The sequence below is a fragment of the Mauremys reevesii genome, linkage group 11 (assembly GCF_016161935.1).
Source record: "Mauremys reevesii isolate NIE-2019 linkage group 11, ASM1616193v1, whole genome shotgun sequence".
Lineage (NCBI taxonomy): Eukaryota > Metazoa > Chordata > Testudines > Geoemydidae > Mauremys > Mauremys reevesii.
Genome location: NC_052633.1, coordinates 46502016 through 46520535, shown reverse-complemented (window position 1 = coordinate 46520535; position 18520 = coordinate 46502016). Strand labels below are relative to the sequence as shown.

General features: G+C 45.8%; 1 protein-coding gene across 34 annotated transcripts in view; it reads right to left on the bottom strand.

The window, feature by feature from the left end:
* The window catches only part of BAZ2B (bromodomain adjacent to zinc finger domain 2B), a 343490-nt gene that overhangs the window by 14809 nt on the left and 310161 nt on the right, over positions 1-18520 (bottom strand). For 26 of the 34 annotated variants that reach the window (XM_039493566.1, XM_039493561.1, XM_039493551.1 and 23 more), the window contains 7 exons: positions 17449-18116; positions 16593-16869; positions 16270-16425; positions 14478-14638; positions 12259-12569; positions 11740-11875; positions 6705-6851 (listed from right to left, as the gene is read on the bottom strand). In XM_039493566.1, the coding sequence (XP_039349500.1) occupies positions 6705-6851; positions 11740-11875; positions 12259-12569; positions 14478-14638; positions 16270-16425; positions 16593-16869; positions 17449-18116 (1856 nt within the window). The remainder of the gene's footprint in view (positions 1-6704; positions 6852-11739; positions 11876-12258; positions 12570-14477; positions 14639-16269; positions 16426-16592; positions 16870-17448; positions 18117-18520) is intronic. The other 8 variants (XM_039493581.1, XM_039493583.1, XM_039493584.1 and 5 more) reach the window with 3 other exon arrangements.

The following is an 18520-nucleotide window of genomic DNA, read 5'->3' as shown; positions in this document are numbered from 1 at the left end:
AAAGGTAACTGTCTTTTCTTCTTCGAGTGATTACTCATGTGTATTCCTCAATAGGTGATTCCAAGCTATACCTTCTGAAGGTGGGTAGGAGTTCACAAGTTCTCTGGACGGAGTACCGCTCTGCTGAACCCGGCGTCATCCCTGGTTTGGGAGACTATCACATAGTGCGAGGTGAACGTGTGAACTGAAGACCACATGGCGGCACTATAAATGTCCTGTATAGGGACATGGGCCACGAAGGCAACCGACGAGGCCTGCACCCGAGTCGAGTGTGCCCTCACAATGGGCGGTGGGGGGACACCTGCCAGCTCATAACAGGAGCAGATGCATGAAGTGATCCAATTGGAAAACCACTGGGTGGAAATTGTCTGGCCTCTCGCGTGCACAGCCAAGGCGATGAACAGTTGCGAGGACTTTCTGAATGGCTTGGTCCACTCAAGGTAGAAAGCCAGATCCCGCCTTACATCAAGCATGTGGAGGCGGCACTCCTCACTAGTCACATGAGGCTTGAGGCAGAGGACTGGTAGAAAAATGTCCTGACCCATGTAGTAGGTGGAGACCAACTTCGGGAGGAACGCAGGGCGTGGGCAGAGCTGGACCTTGTCCTTATGAAAGACCATACATGGCGGCTCAGAGGTCAGGTCCCTGAGCTCCGAGACCTGCCTGGCCAACGTGATAGCAACTAGGAAGGCCACCTTGCATGAGAGGTGAGACCAGGAACGTGTGGCCAACGGTTCAAACGGGGGCCCCTTAACACGAGCCAGCACCAGATTCAGGTTCCATTGTGGGACCAGGGGCTTAGAATATGGGTAAAGCCGGTCCAAACCCTTAAGGAACCGGCCAGACATAGCATGGGAGAACACAGTGTGTCCTTGCACCGGGGGATGGAAGGCCAATATGGCCGCCAGGTGCACCCTGACTGACGAGGGTGCCAGGCCCTGGGCCCTCAGGTAGAGGAGGTAATCAAGGATAAGCTGGATTGGGGTGGCCATTGGGGACATCCCTTGGTCCGCCACCCACCTAGAAAACCGAGACCACTTCGCCATGTAGGAGCAGCGAATGGAGTGCCGTCTACTTTCGAGAAGGACATGCTGAACCTGTTCTGAGCATATCCTTTCCTCGCCACCTAGCCACTGAGCAGCCACGCCATGAGGTGAAGAGCTGCCAGACTGGGGTGGAGGAGGTGGCCCTGGTCCTGAGAGAGCAGGTCCAGGTGGAGCGGCAACAGCCATGGCGGAGCCACCACCAGGCCCAAGAGGGTCCTGTACCAGTGCTGAGTGGGCTACGCCAGGGCAATGAGGACGACCCTGGCTTTGTTTATCTTTTATTTTCTCCAGGACCCTGTCGATCAGAGGGAACGGGGGAAGGCGTAGAGAAGCTGGCCTGACCAGGATAGGATAAAGGCATCGGCGATAGCACGCTTCCTTAGGGCCCCCCAGAGAAGAGCCGGGGGCATCGTTGGTTCTGCTGGGTTGCGAATAGGTCCACCTGGGGAATTCCCCACCTTCAGAAGAGCTGGTGGGCCACTTCTGGGTGTAGAGACCACTCATGCTGAGAGGAAAAGTCTCTGCTCGAGCGATCCGCCCTCACGTTCTGGGCACCCGGCAGGTGAAAGGCTTTTAGCTGGATGTCGTGGGCTATACAGAAGTCCCACAGACTGAGGGCTTCGTGGCAGAGGGCAGAGGATCAGGCCCCACCTTGCCTGTTGATATAGAACATTGAGGCCATGTTGTCCGTGAGGACTCTGACTACCTTGCCCTTCAGGTGCGAGTGGAAGGCCATACACGCCCGTCGCACCACCCTGAGTTCCTTGACGTTTATATGAAGAGTCAGGTCTTGCAGAGACCACAGGCCTTGGGTCTGAAAATTCCCCACATGGGTCCCCTAGCCCAGGTCTGATGCATCGGACACCAGCTCCAACGATGGGGCCCTGTCCCTGAACGGGCCCCCTTGGAGCATGTTGCTTGGGGAGGACCACCACCGCAGGGAGGTCATTACCAAGTTCGGCACGGTGAGGACCTTGTCCATTCTGTCCATGGCCTGGGAGAACTTCGAGACCAGCCAGAGCTGGAGGGGGGTCTCATCCTGAGTCTTGTGTGGCAGACCACTTACGTGCACCCTGACATGTGACCTAGCAGCTGCAGGCAAGCCCTGGCTGTCGTCACCGGAACCTTGTGACCGAATCAATGAGCCCTTTCAGTGTCTCGAACCTGTTTTGGGGGAGAGGCCCTGGCCGACATTGCGTCCAGATAAACTCTATGCGTTGGACCGGGACTAACTTGGACTTGGTGTTGTTTACCAACAGGCCCAGGACAGTGCATGTGGACAAGACAAGTGACACATGATCCCTCACCTGCAATCAGGAGGTGCCCTTGACCAGGCAGTCGTCCAGATACGGGAATATCTGGACACGCTGGCGCCTAAGGTAGGCCACTACCACAGACATGCACTTTGTAAAGACCCTGGGGGCAGTGGACAGACCAAACGGGAGGACCGTGAATTGGTAGTGATTCTGTCCCACCACAAAACGGAGGAAGCGCCTGTGCCCTTCGAATATGTGGATGTGGAAGTACGCGTCCTGGAGATCGAGGGCAGCGTACCAGTCCCCGGGATCCAGGGAGAGGATGATGGAGGCCAGGGAAACCATGCGGAACTCGAGTTTCACCATGTACTGGTTCAGACCTCAGAGGACCAGAATGGGCCTGAGCCCCCCTTTGGCCTTTAGGATAAGGAAATAACGGGAGTAATACCCCTTGCCCAGGAACTCCTTGGGCACCGCCTCTATCACTCCTAGTTTCAGGAGCCGCCCGACCTCCTGCTCGAGCAGAGCCTCGTGTGATGGGTCCCACAAGAGGGACGGGGATGGGTGGGCAGGGAGGAGGTAAACTGAAGGGTGTACCCTCGGGAGATGGTGTTGAGGACCCACCAGTCCAAGGTCCACCGCAACCATTCCGTGAGGAACGTACACAATCGATTGGAAAAAAGGGTGTGGATCCCTACTGAGAACTGGCGGAGTACCCCCGAGCATCCTGGCAAAAACGCCTTTTACCCGCCTGCTTGCCCTTAGAGGACCCAGGTGGTGGGCAGGCTCAGACTGCCTTTGCGGGCGTTTTCTATAGTTCCACTGCTTCTTATGGACGGCCTCGTACTTCAGGAGGGCAGCCTGGGTGGGAGCCTGCTGCGGCTTGAACTTGGGTTTTGCTGGAGCAGGGACATAGAGGCCCACAGTCTGGAGAATCATGCAGGAGTCTTTTCATGCCGTGCAGCCTTGTGTCTGTTTCCTCAGCAGACAGAGCCTTCCCATCGAAAGGGAGATCCTGCATTGACGACTGCACTTTGCTGGATAGCCCAGAGAGCAGGAGCCATGATGCCCGTCTCATGGACACAGCCGAGGCCATGGACTGTGCGGCCATGTCCGCTGCATCCAAAGTGGCCTGCAAGGACACCCTAAGCAGCCACTGTCCCTTCCTCCACGAGTGCCTTAAATTCCTTTTTATTGTGCTCCTGGAGGGAGTCCTTGAACTTGGGGAGGGATCCCCAGAGATTAAACTCGTAGCGACCCAAGAGAGCCTGATGGTTTGCTACTCTTAGCTGGAAGCTTGTCGACGAATAAACTTTTCTCCCGAAAGCATCCAGCCTCCAAGAGTCTTTGTTCTTAGGGGTCGGGGCTGGCTCACCCTGCCGCTCCCTGTGGTTGACTGACTCAACACCAAGGAGTTGGGCGCCGGGTGGGTATACAAATACTCATGCCCCTTAGTGGGTACAAAGTACTTGCGTTCCGCCTTCTTAGAGATGCGAGCCAACGAGGCCGGTGTTTGCCACAGGGCATTTGAAATTCTTGCCACCCCTTCATGGAGCGGCCAGGCCACCCTGCCCGGTGCCAAGGGGGAAGCACATTTAACAAGGAGCCCGAGGGCTCCTCCATCTCCTCTGCCTGGAAGTGGAGGCTCACTGCCACCCTTTTTAAGACGTCTTGGTGGGCCTGGTAGTCCTCCTGTGGGACGGAGGGGGCGGGGCCACAATCAGCTTCTCTGGACAGGGCGAGGAGGCCAGTAGGGTGCTTTGGGTGTCATCCAGCACCGGAGGATCCACCCCCTGGTCAGACTCCAGGCACAGTGCTGAGGACACGGGTCCCACCAACTCCTTTCTTGGCGGTCTAGGGATGGAGGCCGACGGTACTTTCAAGTCCCCAGCCACGGAGCGAGTCCCCACCAGGGGCTGCGCTGGAGGCCACAGTGCCCACCGGTACCACTGGCCCAGCCACGACGCTCGGTGCCACTGCACTTGCTCAGGCACCGGCAGGGCCGGCTGTTCGGGCTCGCTAGCCTGGCCTGTAGACAGACAGCTGTGAGCAGAGGCCAGGCTGGCGTACGACCCTCTGCTGCCTCTGGACCAGGAGTAGCGGCAGTGCCTGGATTCGCGTTGGCCACGGGACCGCGATCTCGAGGCGGAAGAACGGCACCAACAGGAGTAGCTGCTCCACGAACAGCGTCGACGGGTAAACCCACGACGGCGAGACGACGGCAATCTATGCTCGGGGCTACAGTGCCTTGGCAGAGACTTGGCGTGGGAGTCCGAGATGAGGTCCGTTGGCAAAGTCCACCACGGTCCTGTTGATATTCGCTCCATGAAGACAAGCGGTGCTGGGAGTCCCGGTCGGACGGCACCCATCCAGACAGTCTGGCCAGCGCCGAGGACGATCCACATGGACTGAGCCCTGAACAGTCGCTCGGTGGTGAGCAGTGCTGGGAACATTCCCAAGACGAGTACTGGGCCGACAGCGACTGCGGTGATCCCAGCAGCGGCTTGCCCCTAGAGCATGGGGCCGACATCGGCGGAGCTCTGGGCACCGGCATGGACATGATGTTCCTGGCTGCCTGGAGGGCTTTGGGCGTAGATGGCATCCAGACATCCGGAGAGGTCTGCTCCGAAGGGGCCGGGCTACTCCACTCAATGTGAGTCGGAGGCCTATGGCCCGGTAGGGATCGAGGGCTACCTGACATGGGCCTAGCCTCTGTCCCAGACTTCCCTCGGTGCCATTGCGAAGAGGGAGTCTTTCCAGTCCTCTTGGTGTGCCCCATGGAAGGGGAGCAGTGCCAACTGGTCGATGGTGCCGGAGGGTCTCCGCATACCAATGCTGCGGTGCCGGGTACCAGTTCGGAGCAGCGTGCCAGAGTTGGGGCCAGTGCTGACTCCATCGGGATGTCCTGGAGCCTAATGTCGCTTTCCTTTTTGGTCCGGGGCTTGAACGACTTGCAGATCTTGCACCTTTCGCTGGTATGGGTTTCTCCCAAGCAGTGCAGACAGTTCACGTGCGGGTCACTCCTTGGCACAGAATGCCTACAAGACCCGCACGACTTAAATCCCGGGGTGCGGGGCATGCCCCAGCCTGGGCTCACTAACTAACTAAACAGCTAACTGACTACAGGTACTAATTAATGAACAAACAGTTCTCGGGACAAGCTGCAGCAAAGCTGGAGCTGAGCAGCTCCGACGCACCTTCACTGGCGGCCAGAAGGAACTGAAGGTGGGGGGAGCGTGCAGCTCCCCTTATACCGCACCAGGCAGGTGCCACTCCAGGAGTCACAGGGGGGTGCTCCCCCCCACAGGTACTGCTAGGGGAAAAACTTCCGGCATCGGTGCACGTGGCGAGCACGCACACCTATTGTGGAATACACATGAGCAATCATTCGAAGAAGAATTGGAGGATTCTCCATCAATTCACCTCTTCAATTCAAGACTGCATGCCTTTCTGGAAGATATGCTTTAGTCAAACAAGTTTCTGGGCTGAATTCTGGGGGAAGAGTGAAATTTAAAAGGCTGTGATATACAGGAGGTCAAACTAGCTGATCTAATGGTCCCTTCTGGTCTTATTCACTATGAAACTATTACATTAAAATAAACTCAGTTTTAAAAAATGAGTTAAAAGTATCTTCAAGTACTACAATTGTCCTGAAATTCCACCCCCCCCCTTTCCCTTTATTGCCAATTTTTGTGGTTTTATGTTTCCATTTTCCTTTTTTCAAAAAGATAGGGTTTCTCTCCCTTACTGCTGTGTGAAACACCCATGGAAACTAAAACGCAAACTGACTGAATATAGTGAGAGAAAGAGCCAAACTGATTGTTAACAAAGTGTTATGAAATACACATACAGAGAAACATTATAGCAACCTTAGGTGTTACTTGTAACAACAGCAGGTAAAAGATTTGTCTGAGAGAAGTATAATCTTTGATTAACACTGTATGAGAATGATGGAAGTGACACACTAACAACATAAAACTACTACATTTATTTTCATACTGCATATATGTATGAAACATTTGTCTGTCAACAGTTATATCAACTTTGTTTTAAAGGTGAATGAAAAACATTTTAAAATAGAGAAAATATCTCTATTTTCTATATTTAGGATATCAAATTTGTAGCAGCCTATGTTTAAATGCAAAATTACTGAGAAGTACAATTAAAAACAAAGTAGCTGAAAGTCATATCCTTTGCCAACACCTGTATTAAGACTCTATTCTTCTCTTGCAACACTTGATGACATCCTTAACAGTTACCCAAGCCAGTATAAGGCATGCAGATTGCTGCTCTACTTTAGATGTTTGTCAAGTTGTCAGCAATTGCTGGAGAAGCACAGAACTCTGAACTCAGGTACTGGAGGGTCAAAAACATTTCAATTCATCTTTAAGATTAATATTACCTTTGCTATGCAGGCAGGACAAAACCAGTCACCCTCTGGTATAGTAGTGATCTTGGGTCTATGGCAGTATGTATGACAGCCTTTGTCACAGCCATCACAAAGAAGCAGAAGTTCCTCGTTATCTCCCTTTCGACATATTTGGCAGTACTACAATACATGAAATATCGCTTTAATTCAACAAGCCTCCCTTAAAAAATGTTCCTGAAATGTAGTAATATATAACATATATTCAGCACTGAAAGATATTTTCCATATTATCTTGCATACGTACAGTAGCCACAGCTATACATGTGTATACATCTATGTATTTCTATAATTCTCTCTCTCATGTATATGGACAACTATGTAACAGGTTGTGGTTGCAGCACTGGGATATCTGCATGGCTCGTGTACAGTGTGAGGAATTAAGCCAAAGGAGAAATGCTTATACACTTGAAAAACACATCTACATTTAACACTGATGTCAAAGCATACAAAGCAATGAATACCTTTTACATTTGCTTAAATGCTGAAGTGAAGCAGAGCTATTGGATAACCACAAAAACCACTGATAGCACATATGCTATCTCAGGGACTCTCTCTCCACTTATGCCCTATGGCAGAAGTCACAATCAATTAGAATGCTCTTGTCTGTCCCCAGGGTTGAAATCCTAGGGCTAGAAAGCAGGGCATTCTTAGATCCCTCTGTTCTCTTATAATCTGCCAATGACAAGATTGGCAGCCTTTAAAATGCAGCAAGACACATCTATTTAGTCTCACTTTGGGTTTTTCATCTGGTTCAATAGCTGGTAGGGCATTCACTGTCTGCAGATAGGGCACAGCACTGATGGGCACTGACTAGGCATTGGTTAATAATTGTTGGTTTTTCATTATGTAGGAAATTTAATCAATTTTAATTTTGTATAAAAACAAGTTCACATGTAACAAAAGACATGACCAAAATTATTAAATAAAATGCCATCATGAACATTATTACTATTATGCAAAAAGGAAGAGTGATGCAAAATCATAATGAAAATCATATTTTCCTCTGCAAATGCTGTATGATACCCTTTTCTGACTTTAGGTTGGCCTTACACTGGGCATATGGCTAGGAGTATGTAAGTAGAGCTTTATTTAAGACATGAATAAATTTAAAAGTAGGTCAATAATATGACAATTATTTGATGGAATGAGAAAGAAAAGAATGAGACACCGCATCCCTAAGGTTTGTGGGGCAAAACAGTTTGTGGGGGAAATGTTTCTTTTGCATATGTTAATTGCAAGATCTAGTATGTTATATGGTTTATAGAACTGTATCAAGTAATTACATTTTAAAATTAGTACAATATTTTAGGAAAATAATCAGAAAGGGCCTGATTCAAATCCCATGGAAATCAATGGGAAAAATGTAACAGGCTTTGGATGAGCTCCTATTTTAACTTAATACTAGCACTAAAATAATTCCAATTCATTATTAATTTTCCCACAGACTCCAGGAAATAATTATGCCTTTACATCTCTGCAGTTGTTTCTCATTACAACTTTTTGTTTTGTTTTGTTAAAGTCTTAGTAAGTTTCAAAAAGGCACACAAGCAACAACTGGATACAGAATTTACACTAAAGGTACGGCATTAAGATAGAATAATGGCATGTTTTAGTGGTTGGTTAGTACAAGTCTAAGATGCATGTAGCTTTGTGCCTTCAGCTGCACATGGTGTGAATAAATGGAAAAATTAAACACAACTAGACATTTGACTTACATTTTAAAAATAGAAAATTTAGTATTTTTATTTTCTGTGGCAGGTACATTTCTTCTCTGAGTCTCCTGATGTGGAGTGGGTCTTTAAAGTGAGTGCAGTGCCCCGCCAAGGTGACGGGAGGGACAATAGTCCATGGTCCTTGTACAGATCAGACCATGTAAATGACTCCTCGCTTTCTCAACTGGACCCAACAAGACATGTCCACACCAATACAAAGTAACCTGCAATTAAGGGATTCTGATTTCATGGACAGTCGTATTTGAACTCTTTCTAGACTGCTATAAAATTGAAGGTCATACTGTAGAGTGGTCAACCTGAAGAACTTGCTTATTTTGTATTGGCCAGATAGATACAATACCTCAGTATTTGCTATACAGCAGGGGTGGCCAAACTGTGACTCGGGAGCAACATGCGGCTCTTTTACAGTTGAAGTGTGGCTTCCGGAGCCCCCCCCACTCCTCCGCCATTCTCCACCACCCAGACTTGGGGTTGGGGGAGTTCAGGACATCTGCCTTGCAGCAAGGTGTTGAAATAGGAGCTTCTACCCAGCGGGGAGATGGGTCTCAGGGCTTCAGCCCTGTGGAGCACACCTGCTGGGGTTTGGGGCTTCAGAGGGGTGGGACGGAAGCCCCAAGCCCTGGCCGGTGCCTCCCATGGGGCAGAAGCCCTGAGCCCCAGCAGGCATGCCTGGGCTCTTGAATTTCTGAAGATTGTTGTATGTTGCTCGGAAGGTCAGTAAGTTTGGCTAACACTGCTATAGGGAATACTTGGGAAATAATGCAAATAATGAAGTAAGTATTTAGCTAAAACAAAACTGGCAGGTTCTTAAGTGTGACTACTGTATATTATTCAAATGTAATTTTTATTTAGACCTGTGACCTCAGTGTCATGGGGTATTAATATTCTTCACAGACCTGTTGTACAGGCAAACAGACAATTTGTGTAGCTTTGCTGGAAATGTATTAAATTAAGTCCTGGAAGTCATGGCACATGTCAGTCAAAATCCATTGCAAATGAAAAATCTAGGCATTGAAAAGGAGCTGCTTAATAGAGAGTTAAAATACATTATTGTTACTTTCAAAATACTGCAAATGGAGAGCTGTTATAATAAGCCTATGTATTTTTAAAAATATTTTCTAAATTATTATTAAATACAATCCATTTTAAATTAAACAAGTTACAGTTTGATAACTTTTGGATAGACTATGCAGACATTGCTTAGAGAAAATTCTGTGACTTCAGGATCAGAGCCAGATGTGTTAATAACTATTTTATAAATATTTAAGAAGAAAAAGGCAATGGATCAACTGGAGACAAAGCCAACTGTTCGAGTGCCTGATATAGCCATGTTGACCTCTCTGAAGTCATCATACTTTTAAAGTAGGAAAAACTTCATTATGTAGTATCTTCCATAACATATATTATATATTTCATTTTATATTTTTACATTAATGTATATTTTAAATTAATTTGATACATTAATACTTATTTACAATTTACATTTTTAGAAAACTATATATCATTTAAATTTATGTAAGCTGACAGTCCACAACTGAACTACACAAGTGAGTTTTACATGCAATCATATTAGAGCACAAACATATTTTTGATCAGACATCTATTTGTGGAGAAACGGGAGAAGAAATGAGTAGCCAGCAGCATAGGAAATGGAACTCCTACTAACTTCAGTGGCTAGTTGCCACTTCCAAATTCATTAACAGATACTGTTTTGGTGAATACAGGGGAAAGACTTTAAGATGACGACTGTTTTAGACTATTCATTTGCCTTGTTTTCTCTAGTCCAAAGTCTGTAACTATAAAAATATGAGTGGAAAACATGAAAAAAGTGCAATTTAAAAAAGGAAGAGGAAATTCTGAATTTTAAAAATTGTCCTTATGCAATTAAAATTATTATTATTATTATTTTGGTAAAAGTAATAATACCTTTCAGGACTGAGCCCTTCTACTAAATACCCAAATTCCCTGTGTAGTTCAATGCATAAACCTAATTCAGAAAAAAACTGTGAATTAAACTATACTTCACTCTCAAAGTCCCAAATTACACTTTAAGCCATTTCCGTGGTCTTTTGGCTACTCTAGTAGTATCTATAATTCTTTGATAGGAGCATAAAACCTTATAATCATAGTTTGTATCTGTAAATTGTCCTTCAATTATCTATCTAGAAATACAAAGCATACCTAATGGACGGAAGTGGGATATTACTTCTATTCTTGCTGGTTCAAAAATGAGGGGAGGGGCTAATAACTAAAAAAAATGCTTTCGACAGTGCCCACCATATTACACTGACAATACTGGAGCACAATATTGCTCATGAAGCAATTTTGAGCTAGTTCAATAACTGAATGAAGATGTTTACAAGTTAATATTTCAACATTAAATACTTAACTGTAAAAGTTCTCTCTTTGATGAATGTTTTAGCAGTCTTAAAACTTAATTTTCAGAAATTTGAGGTTCAAAGCTTCATGCAAATTTTTACACATGCATTTGCATGCCTTTTTTGTATGTGCAATTAACACAGCTCTACTTGTTAAATGGGCATGTGTATGAGGAGATGGACACTACAACCCACTTGCTTATATATTTGCCCAGTTTGCATGTTCAGTCATGATAAGTCGGCATGCAAAGAAGCTACACACATTCTGGAGCATCTCAACTTTCTGAAAAATCAAGCCTTTAATTGCAGTATGTGACAATCAATCAGTCTTCATGAAACTAACATCATGGATGAATAATTTTCAGTAATATGGTGTTCTCCATCAAAGAGGCATGGAAATGCCTATTTTATACCTACATGTTAATTTCAAAGAGTAATTGACACCTTAAAAATAAAGCAACCAGTGGAAGAGCTTTCTATTATAGGAAGTTTCACAATGCTGAACTCGGCAGAAGTGAAATCTGTACAATTTATGCTCATAAGAGCACTATGTACAGTTTAACTGTAAAAGCAGCAAAGAGTCTTGTGGCACCTTATAGACTAACAGATGTTTTGGAGCATGAGCTTTCATGGGTGAATACCCACTTCGTCGGATGCATGCAAGTGGGTATTCACCCATGAAAGCTCATGCTCCAAAATGTCTGTTAGTCTATAAGGTGCCACAAGACTCTTTGCTGCTTTTACAGATCCAGACTAACATGGCTACCCCTCTGATAGTTTAACTGTAGTAGGTTTTAGAAGTGGTAAGACATACATTATTAATCACAGTATCTTAGAGTGGGGAAATAGGATACAGGAAAGTTTAGTTAGAGTATTTCTTAAATGAAAAACACTTACAACTTTCATAATAGATTTTTCCCACGCTATTGATTTCTGTAACTGCTGAATGCACAGCGCTACCTGTGCAGCACTGCGAGCTTCTGACAATGCCCTTCGCCATACCCTTAGCCCTGGAGCAATATCCTCTTCAATTCTGCATTGAAATACAGAGAAATTAAGTAGGTCACATCCATGTTTGCTGATTTCTGAACGTGGAACAATCATTATCACATTGAAAGCCAAGCAATGACAAAACGTACACAGCCAATAAGTATAAGGTTTAAGCAACTAAATTTGATGTAGTGCACAGACTTTGGCTACGTGCCTCAAAGCTCAGTCACAACCAGTTAAATGTAAGATAACTTTGCAGGATTATCAACATACATAACAAAAAATATTTACAAAGCACCATGCAGAATAACATGATCCATATGGATCACAGACATACAAGAAGATACATAGATAACAGGCAATAGAAAATAGGCTCCAATTAGCAAAGAAGCACAATAATTTTTCAAGTTAATCTCAATAACCTACCCGTCACCATCACCACTAATGGATGGTGCAGGAGCAGGGACAGTAACTGTGCCCACATTATCCAGTTTGATCTGAATGGTGGTACTTAAGGGGCTCTTCAGATACCTTCGCTCTATGTTCCGCTCCAAGTCAGCAAGCCTGGTTACAGCTATATCTAGAGGGTTGTCACTCTTCCGCTCTAGAGCACTGGTATTGCCGCCTTCTCCTCCAGCACATTCTCCATCATGCTTCTTATACAATTTAGTAAATGACTTATGTTCATAATATATCAGGTCTTCCCTCTCCGATGCAGGCTCGGGACATATCCAGCCCTATATTTAGTAGAAAGGTTTACACACATTGTTTGATGCTGTAACTGGATAAGTGTGGGAATAATGCAGAGGTGGGCAAACTACGGCCCACGGGACCCTATCCAGCCCACGGGACCCTCCTGCCTGGCCCCATAGCTCCTGGCCCGAGAGGCTAGCCCCCAGCCCCTTCCCTGCTGTTCCCCATCCCCCGCAGCCTCAGCTCACCCCACCACTGGCGCAATGTTCTGGGCGGTGGGCTGTGAGCTCCTGGGGAGGCACTGCTGCAGAGCCCGGCCTGACCCGGAGCTCTGTGCTGTGCATGGCTGTAGCACCGCCAGCCACCAGTGCTCCAGGCAGCGTGATAAGGGAGCAGGGGGGTTGGATAGAGGGCAAGGGCGTTTGGGGTGGTGGTAAGGGGTGTGGATGGGGTTGGGGCAGTCAGAGGGCAGGAAACAGGAGGGTGAATGGGGGCAGAGGGGGGGAAGTCAGGAAGGAGGGGGCTTGGATGAGGTGGCAGGGGGCAGTCAGGGGCAGGAGTTCTGGGGGCAGTCAGAGGACAGGGAAAATGGGGTGGTAGGATGGGGCAAGGGCCTGGGGGGGCAGTTAGGAAGGAGGGGTGGGTTGGATGGGGCGGCGGGAGGCAGTCAGGGGCAAGGGTTCCGGGGGCAGTCAGGGGACAGGGAGCAGGGGTGTGTGTGTGGATGGGGCAGGGGTCCCGAGGGGCCATCAGGGAACGGGGGGCTTGGATGGGACACGAGTCCTGGGGGTGGGCCTTCAGGGGGTGAGAAGCGGGGGGCGGGGGCGCGTAACCACGCCTCACTCCCCTAATCAGCCCTCCATACAATTTCCAAAACCCAGTGTGGCCCTCAGGCCAAAAAGTTTGCCCGCCCCTGGAATAATGGAATTTTGTATTTTTTTATTAACCTAAAAAAAAATCAGGTACTGTTTTCAGCTGATGTCAGTAGTTAGTAATCAGCTTTTTACCCTGTCTTTCCCAAACTACTCAGATAATTAAAATTATGAATCCCAAAATATAAGCATAATCAAACCATTAGCAGAGTGGTCTCTCAGCAATAGCATTCTCTCTCAGAGCCCTCTGGAAGCATCAAGTTCCATTAGTCTCTGATAGCAGACCACCACAACAGATTTCTGATTCTGACAGGAAGGACCCTGCCAGGTCCAAGACCTCAAACCACAGGAGACAATGTGCAACCCATGACATGGAAATAACATCCAACTCTCAACTCTACTCCAGCCCAAACATCAGATCCAGATTGCAGCCAGACATATGAGCTGGGCCTACAATCATCTTGCATAACACCATGATTCTAAGCGTGACTAGAAAGTCCTGAGCTTCTTCAGACTCACAATCCATGTGGTATGTAGCTCCTCATATGCATGGGTGTATTCCATTATTCCACCAAAACAAAGAAGTTGAAATGCTCTTTTATTTATTTTAAAGAACAACAACAAACTACACACAGACATACAATGGCGGCACAAAGTGCTATAGCTAAATGGCTAGGCAAGCCCATACCTATCAAATCTTTGCAGTTAAAAACAGGTCATCACCCAAAATGGCATTATTCCCACAACAATGAAAGGCATAGGGCTCTGGGTGCTATAAGGGAATATTCTGGGGGCTGCCACTCTGAGGATCTTTATCCAAAGATTTAACTGTAATAAAAATAATACTATAATCTACTTTTCCTTCTATGTTTGAAATAGGAAGAGAAAGGGAGAAAATATTCCAGCTTCTCTGATACAAATATAGTGAAATTATATTGGATTTGTTCCATTTGTGGACTATAAAATTAATGAGAAGGCAGTTATCCCCAACTGCAAAAGAACTGCAAATATTGGTTTTCAATTCTTATTACTTTAATAATAACATTTTTGAAGAGGGATTTTACTGAAAGGCAGTTTTACCTTAACTTGCAAACTAGCTGATACAACTCTCCTTTCTAGGTCTTCCACCTGGTGAAGAATAGCCAGATCCATCTCCATTGCTTGCTCTTCTACTGACCAGTTTTCCACAATGTCTCGAGTTACCTGGTTTTCCTCGTTTTCATTTATTTCAATAATTGCAACTGTATTTGGGAGTCAAAATTATATTATTTTATTTTAATAAACTTTGTAACTGATTTTTGCAAACTCAAACCTGTTACTTAAAAAAGTGTTTAATGGTCGTTAGATGAACTTATTCTTAATACACCCAATGTGAACGCTTAATTTTGTATTGATCTTGTCACATATGCTTAAAGAATTGCAATATCTAGGGTGTTGGCACATTGAGTATGCACTGCAGAATGTAGTACTGTGAAGGTTCCGGGCAGGCTGAAAAGACTGGTGTAACCCAGTCAGGTCCCCAAGGCAAGGGTGACCAGATAGCAACTGTGAAAAAACGGGACAGGGGGTGGGGAGTAATATATTCCTATATAAAAAAACTCCCAAATAATTGGACTGTCCCTATGAAAACCGGAGGCTCCATGCCTCTGTGAGCTCGATGAGCTCTCTCGCCGTCGAGAATGTCTCGGGCGTGGACGGGAGATGCAGCTTGACCGCGGTTGGCACCGGGGAGCAGGGAGGCACCGGACGCGACGGCTCTTGAGGTGCCGGAGTCAACGGAACCGTGCACGGCTTGTGCACTACCACATCCGGTGCCGGAGGTGCCGGTGAAGGCTGGGTAAGCTGTCTCGAAGCAGGAGGCTTAGAAGCCGAGTGCGCCGTCTTCCGCTTCCTCGGTGGAGAGAGGGAACGATGGCGGGACGTCGGTGCCGTCTGCGAAGAACTAGCAGCGTCGGTACCGGGGCGGCTCGGTGCGCTGCGCGCCGAGGACGATTTCGGTGCCGCCGGGGACGGCGCGGGAGGCTGAAGTGCCGCCTCCGTAAGGCGCTGCTTGAGGCGAGAGTCCCGCTCCTTTCTGGTGCGCGGCTTAAACGCCGTGCAGATCGGGCACTTATCTGTGCTGTGAGATTCCCCGAGGCAGCGCAGGCAGGAGTCGTGCGGGTCGCCAACGGGCATGTGTCGCTGGCAAGCCGCACAGGGCTTAAACCCCGGTGCCTTGGGCATGAGCCCGCACCGGTTGTGGAAGAAGAGGGGCTAACCCCTCTAATTCCCTTACTATACTATAACTAACTAAACTTATTCAACTAATCTAACAACTAAACTAAGTTAACCAACTATGTACACTGAAGAAATGGAGAAACGCTAGGGCTGTGGAGGTAAGAGAGCACTCCACTGTTCCAACTGGCCGTCACGGGCGGTAAGAAGGAACTGAGGAGCGGACGGGCTGGCTGGGGTATATATTCAGCGCCACAGTGGCGCCACTCCAGGGGGCGCCCAGCCGGCCCGCCGGAGTTGCTAGGGTAAAAATGTTCCGAAGAGCCATGCACGCGCGGCACGCAAACCTAACTGGAATGCACAGGAGCAATTACTCGAAGAAGAACTACCCAGTATCAAGAGGCTACAAAGGTGTTTTAAAGACACTTTAGACCCCCTCCTCTCTGGCTGCAAGTTCTGTGTTGAAGCCAATATCCTTTTTTCATTAAAAGAAACATACTTAGTTAAGTGAACTAATTATTAGATATTGGCCTGAACCAAAAGCTCAGATCTGGACAAGCCGAGCATTTGAGAACCTCTAATCTGGATCCAAATGTACCTCAGATTCATCTCTACTTATTATCCTTATGCCAATCAAACATTCATATCAGTTACATACCATCTTTGTTCTTGATGCAGGCCAAAGTAATGTAATCCATGTGTTTCTGTATTTGCTTCTGTAAGGCCTTCTCTCTTATTCCCCTGAGATGTAGTACTTTAAGCAAAGCTTTTAGGTCCTCTGGATCAATAATTCTCCACCAACCAAACTGCATTTCTGAATCAAGACAAGTTTGCAAATCTTTTACAAGCATTTTAAACATGAAGCACTATTACGATCAGATTTATTTCAAGAAATCATGCAAACAAATGTTCTGATAGTGTGGCAGCATTAGAGGAACTCAACATTTAGACAGTTCTGGCACATTACTGCATTATGCTTACCTTCTGGTATGGGTTTTGGGCTAGGATAATCTACTGGCTTGGCTACTTCAACTCCTGTAGAGGGAGCAGAAGCTGTTTTTTCAGTTTGTGGTACCGGTGATTCACTTTTACTTGTAGGAACACTGGGCGTCAAAAATGAATTACCATTTCCTTCTGACAATCCTAACCCTGATCCAACACTAGGTAAGGGAGATGAAAATGGAAGGTTTGAAGTAAGAACTCCTGTAGGCCATCCACAAAATTGAAGTCCCATTATAGGTAATCCAGTCTTCATCTGCTGTATCAAAAATATTTTTAAAACATTACTATTAATTTTATTACTAGTGTGGAGCTCCTAGAAACCTGGATTAGGATTACTCAACCCTTGTGCTACGCATAATAAAAACACAAAAGAGGCCTTGATCTCTGCCTTAAAGAGTTTAAAAAGCTAAGATGCCAAATCATACAAACAGCTAGTAACCCTATATGGTGAATGTTTAGAAAACTGTTGCTTCTGATGACCACAGCTCTGAAAATTACTATTTGTAGTTATCTTTTTTTCATTCAATTTCCAACTACCAATTGCCAACTTCTTTATACAAATACAAATGATTTGAAACAGTACACACAAAATCACACAAATTGTTAATTTAAACATCCCTGTTTGCCTACTAATCTACCAATCTAAATCTTTTTAGCAAATAGTACTCGGCAGCATAAAAAAAACATTTCTAAGAATGAGTTACATTTTACAATAGTTTTAAAAAAATACAAGGAACAAAGGTACAATTTCAATGGTATGATCAGCTCTCAGAGGGAATTTCGCCTGAGTAAGGACTGCTAGATCAGACATCTTAGATTGTAATTAAGTACCAACCTGAAGTGATGATAATGCAAAAGGACTTATTCCCATAGGACTCTGTACAGAGGTTGAAGTGATATGAGGAGATGGGACTGGTGAAGGTGATTTTGAGGGAGGATTTGAATGCAGAGTTAGCGAAGAAGAAGCAGATGGTGTATCTGAATGGATAACTGATGCATCATCACATGGTATTCTTGGTAAAAGGCTGAACCACTGTCTGCTCTTTTCTGTAAGAGTCTTTAACAACTGGTCATTTGGAATTAATGGAGAATTGTAAAACTTCCCTGGTCCACTTGCAATGGGATTAAAAAGATTATTAGAATCTGACTTTTCAGAGCTGCTTTGTGATATGGTGGGCTGAAGGCTGCAGAGGGAGTTTTTAGAGTTATTTTGATAAGATAGTGTGCATCCATTTGCTGCACTGCCATTGGGTTTTTGTGACATAATGTCAGATTCAGGAGGCATCTTTGCTACCTCCAACAGTTTGCTTAGCTTTGAAAAAGAGCCAGGCTTCTGTAGAAACAAATTAGTGTTATCCTTTTCCTTAAGATCCTCTTTCTGCTCACAGTGACTTGTATTTATACAGTTTACTTTTTCCTCTGAGGTCTCAAACATCTCTTCTTTGATATGTATACTTTCTGCTTTTTTTAACTTCTCTTTTTCTTTTGCAATTTCTTCTAGACCTGCAAAATTGAAACAACTGTAAACTTAAAATATCAAAGGAGAACCATCTAACTTAGACCATTCCTGTAATCAGGTTTTATATAAAGAAAAACTTCAGTCACTTCCACGTGCTCTAGACCACCATGTACTCTATGAAATTGCCTTCAAGCTCTGAAAAATATTTTGTAAAAGGACAAACACAACACTCAAATACACTTTACACTGTACCTCCATGTGGACGAAATTTCACAGCCAACTCAAAACAGTTTGAAAAGAGGTTTATAACAAAAATGCTCACAGACCCTTCTCATAGTGTTGTCAATTGTATTGTGTTTTTTTCCCCTCACCAAATCTAAAACAGATTTAAACTTTGCTGTGTATCAGAGATGAAAAACTGGATGCACTGAATTTAGTAAAAAAACTC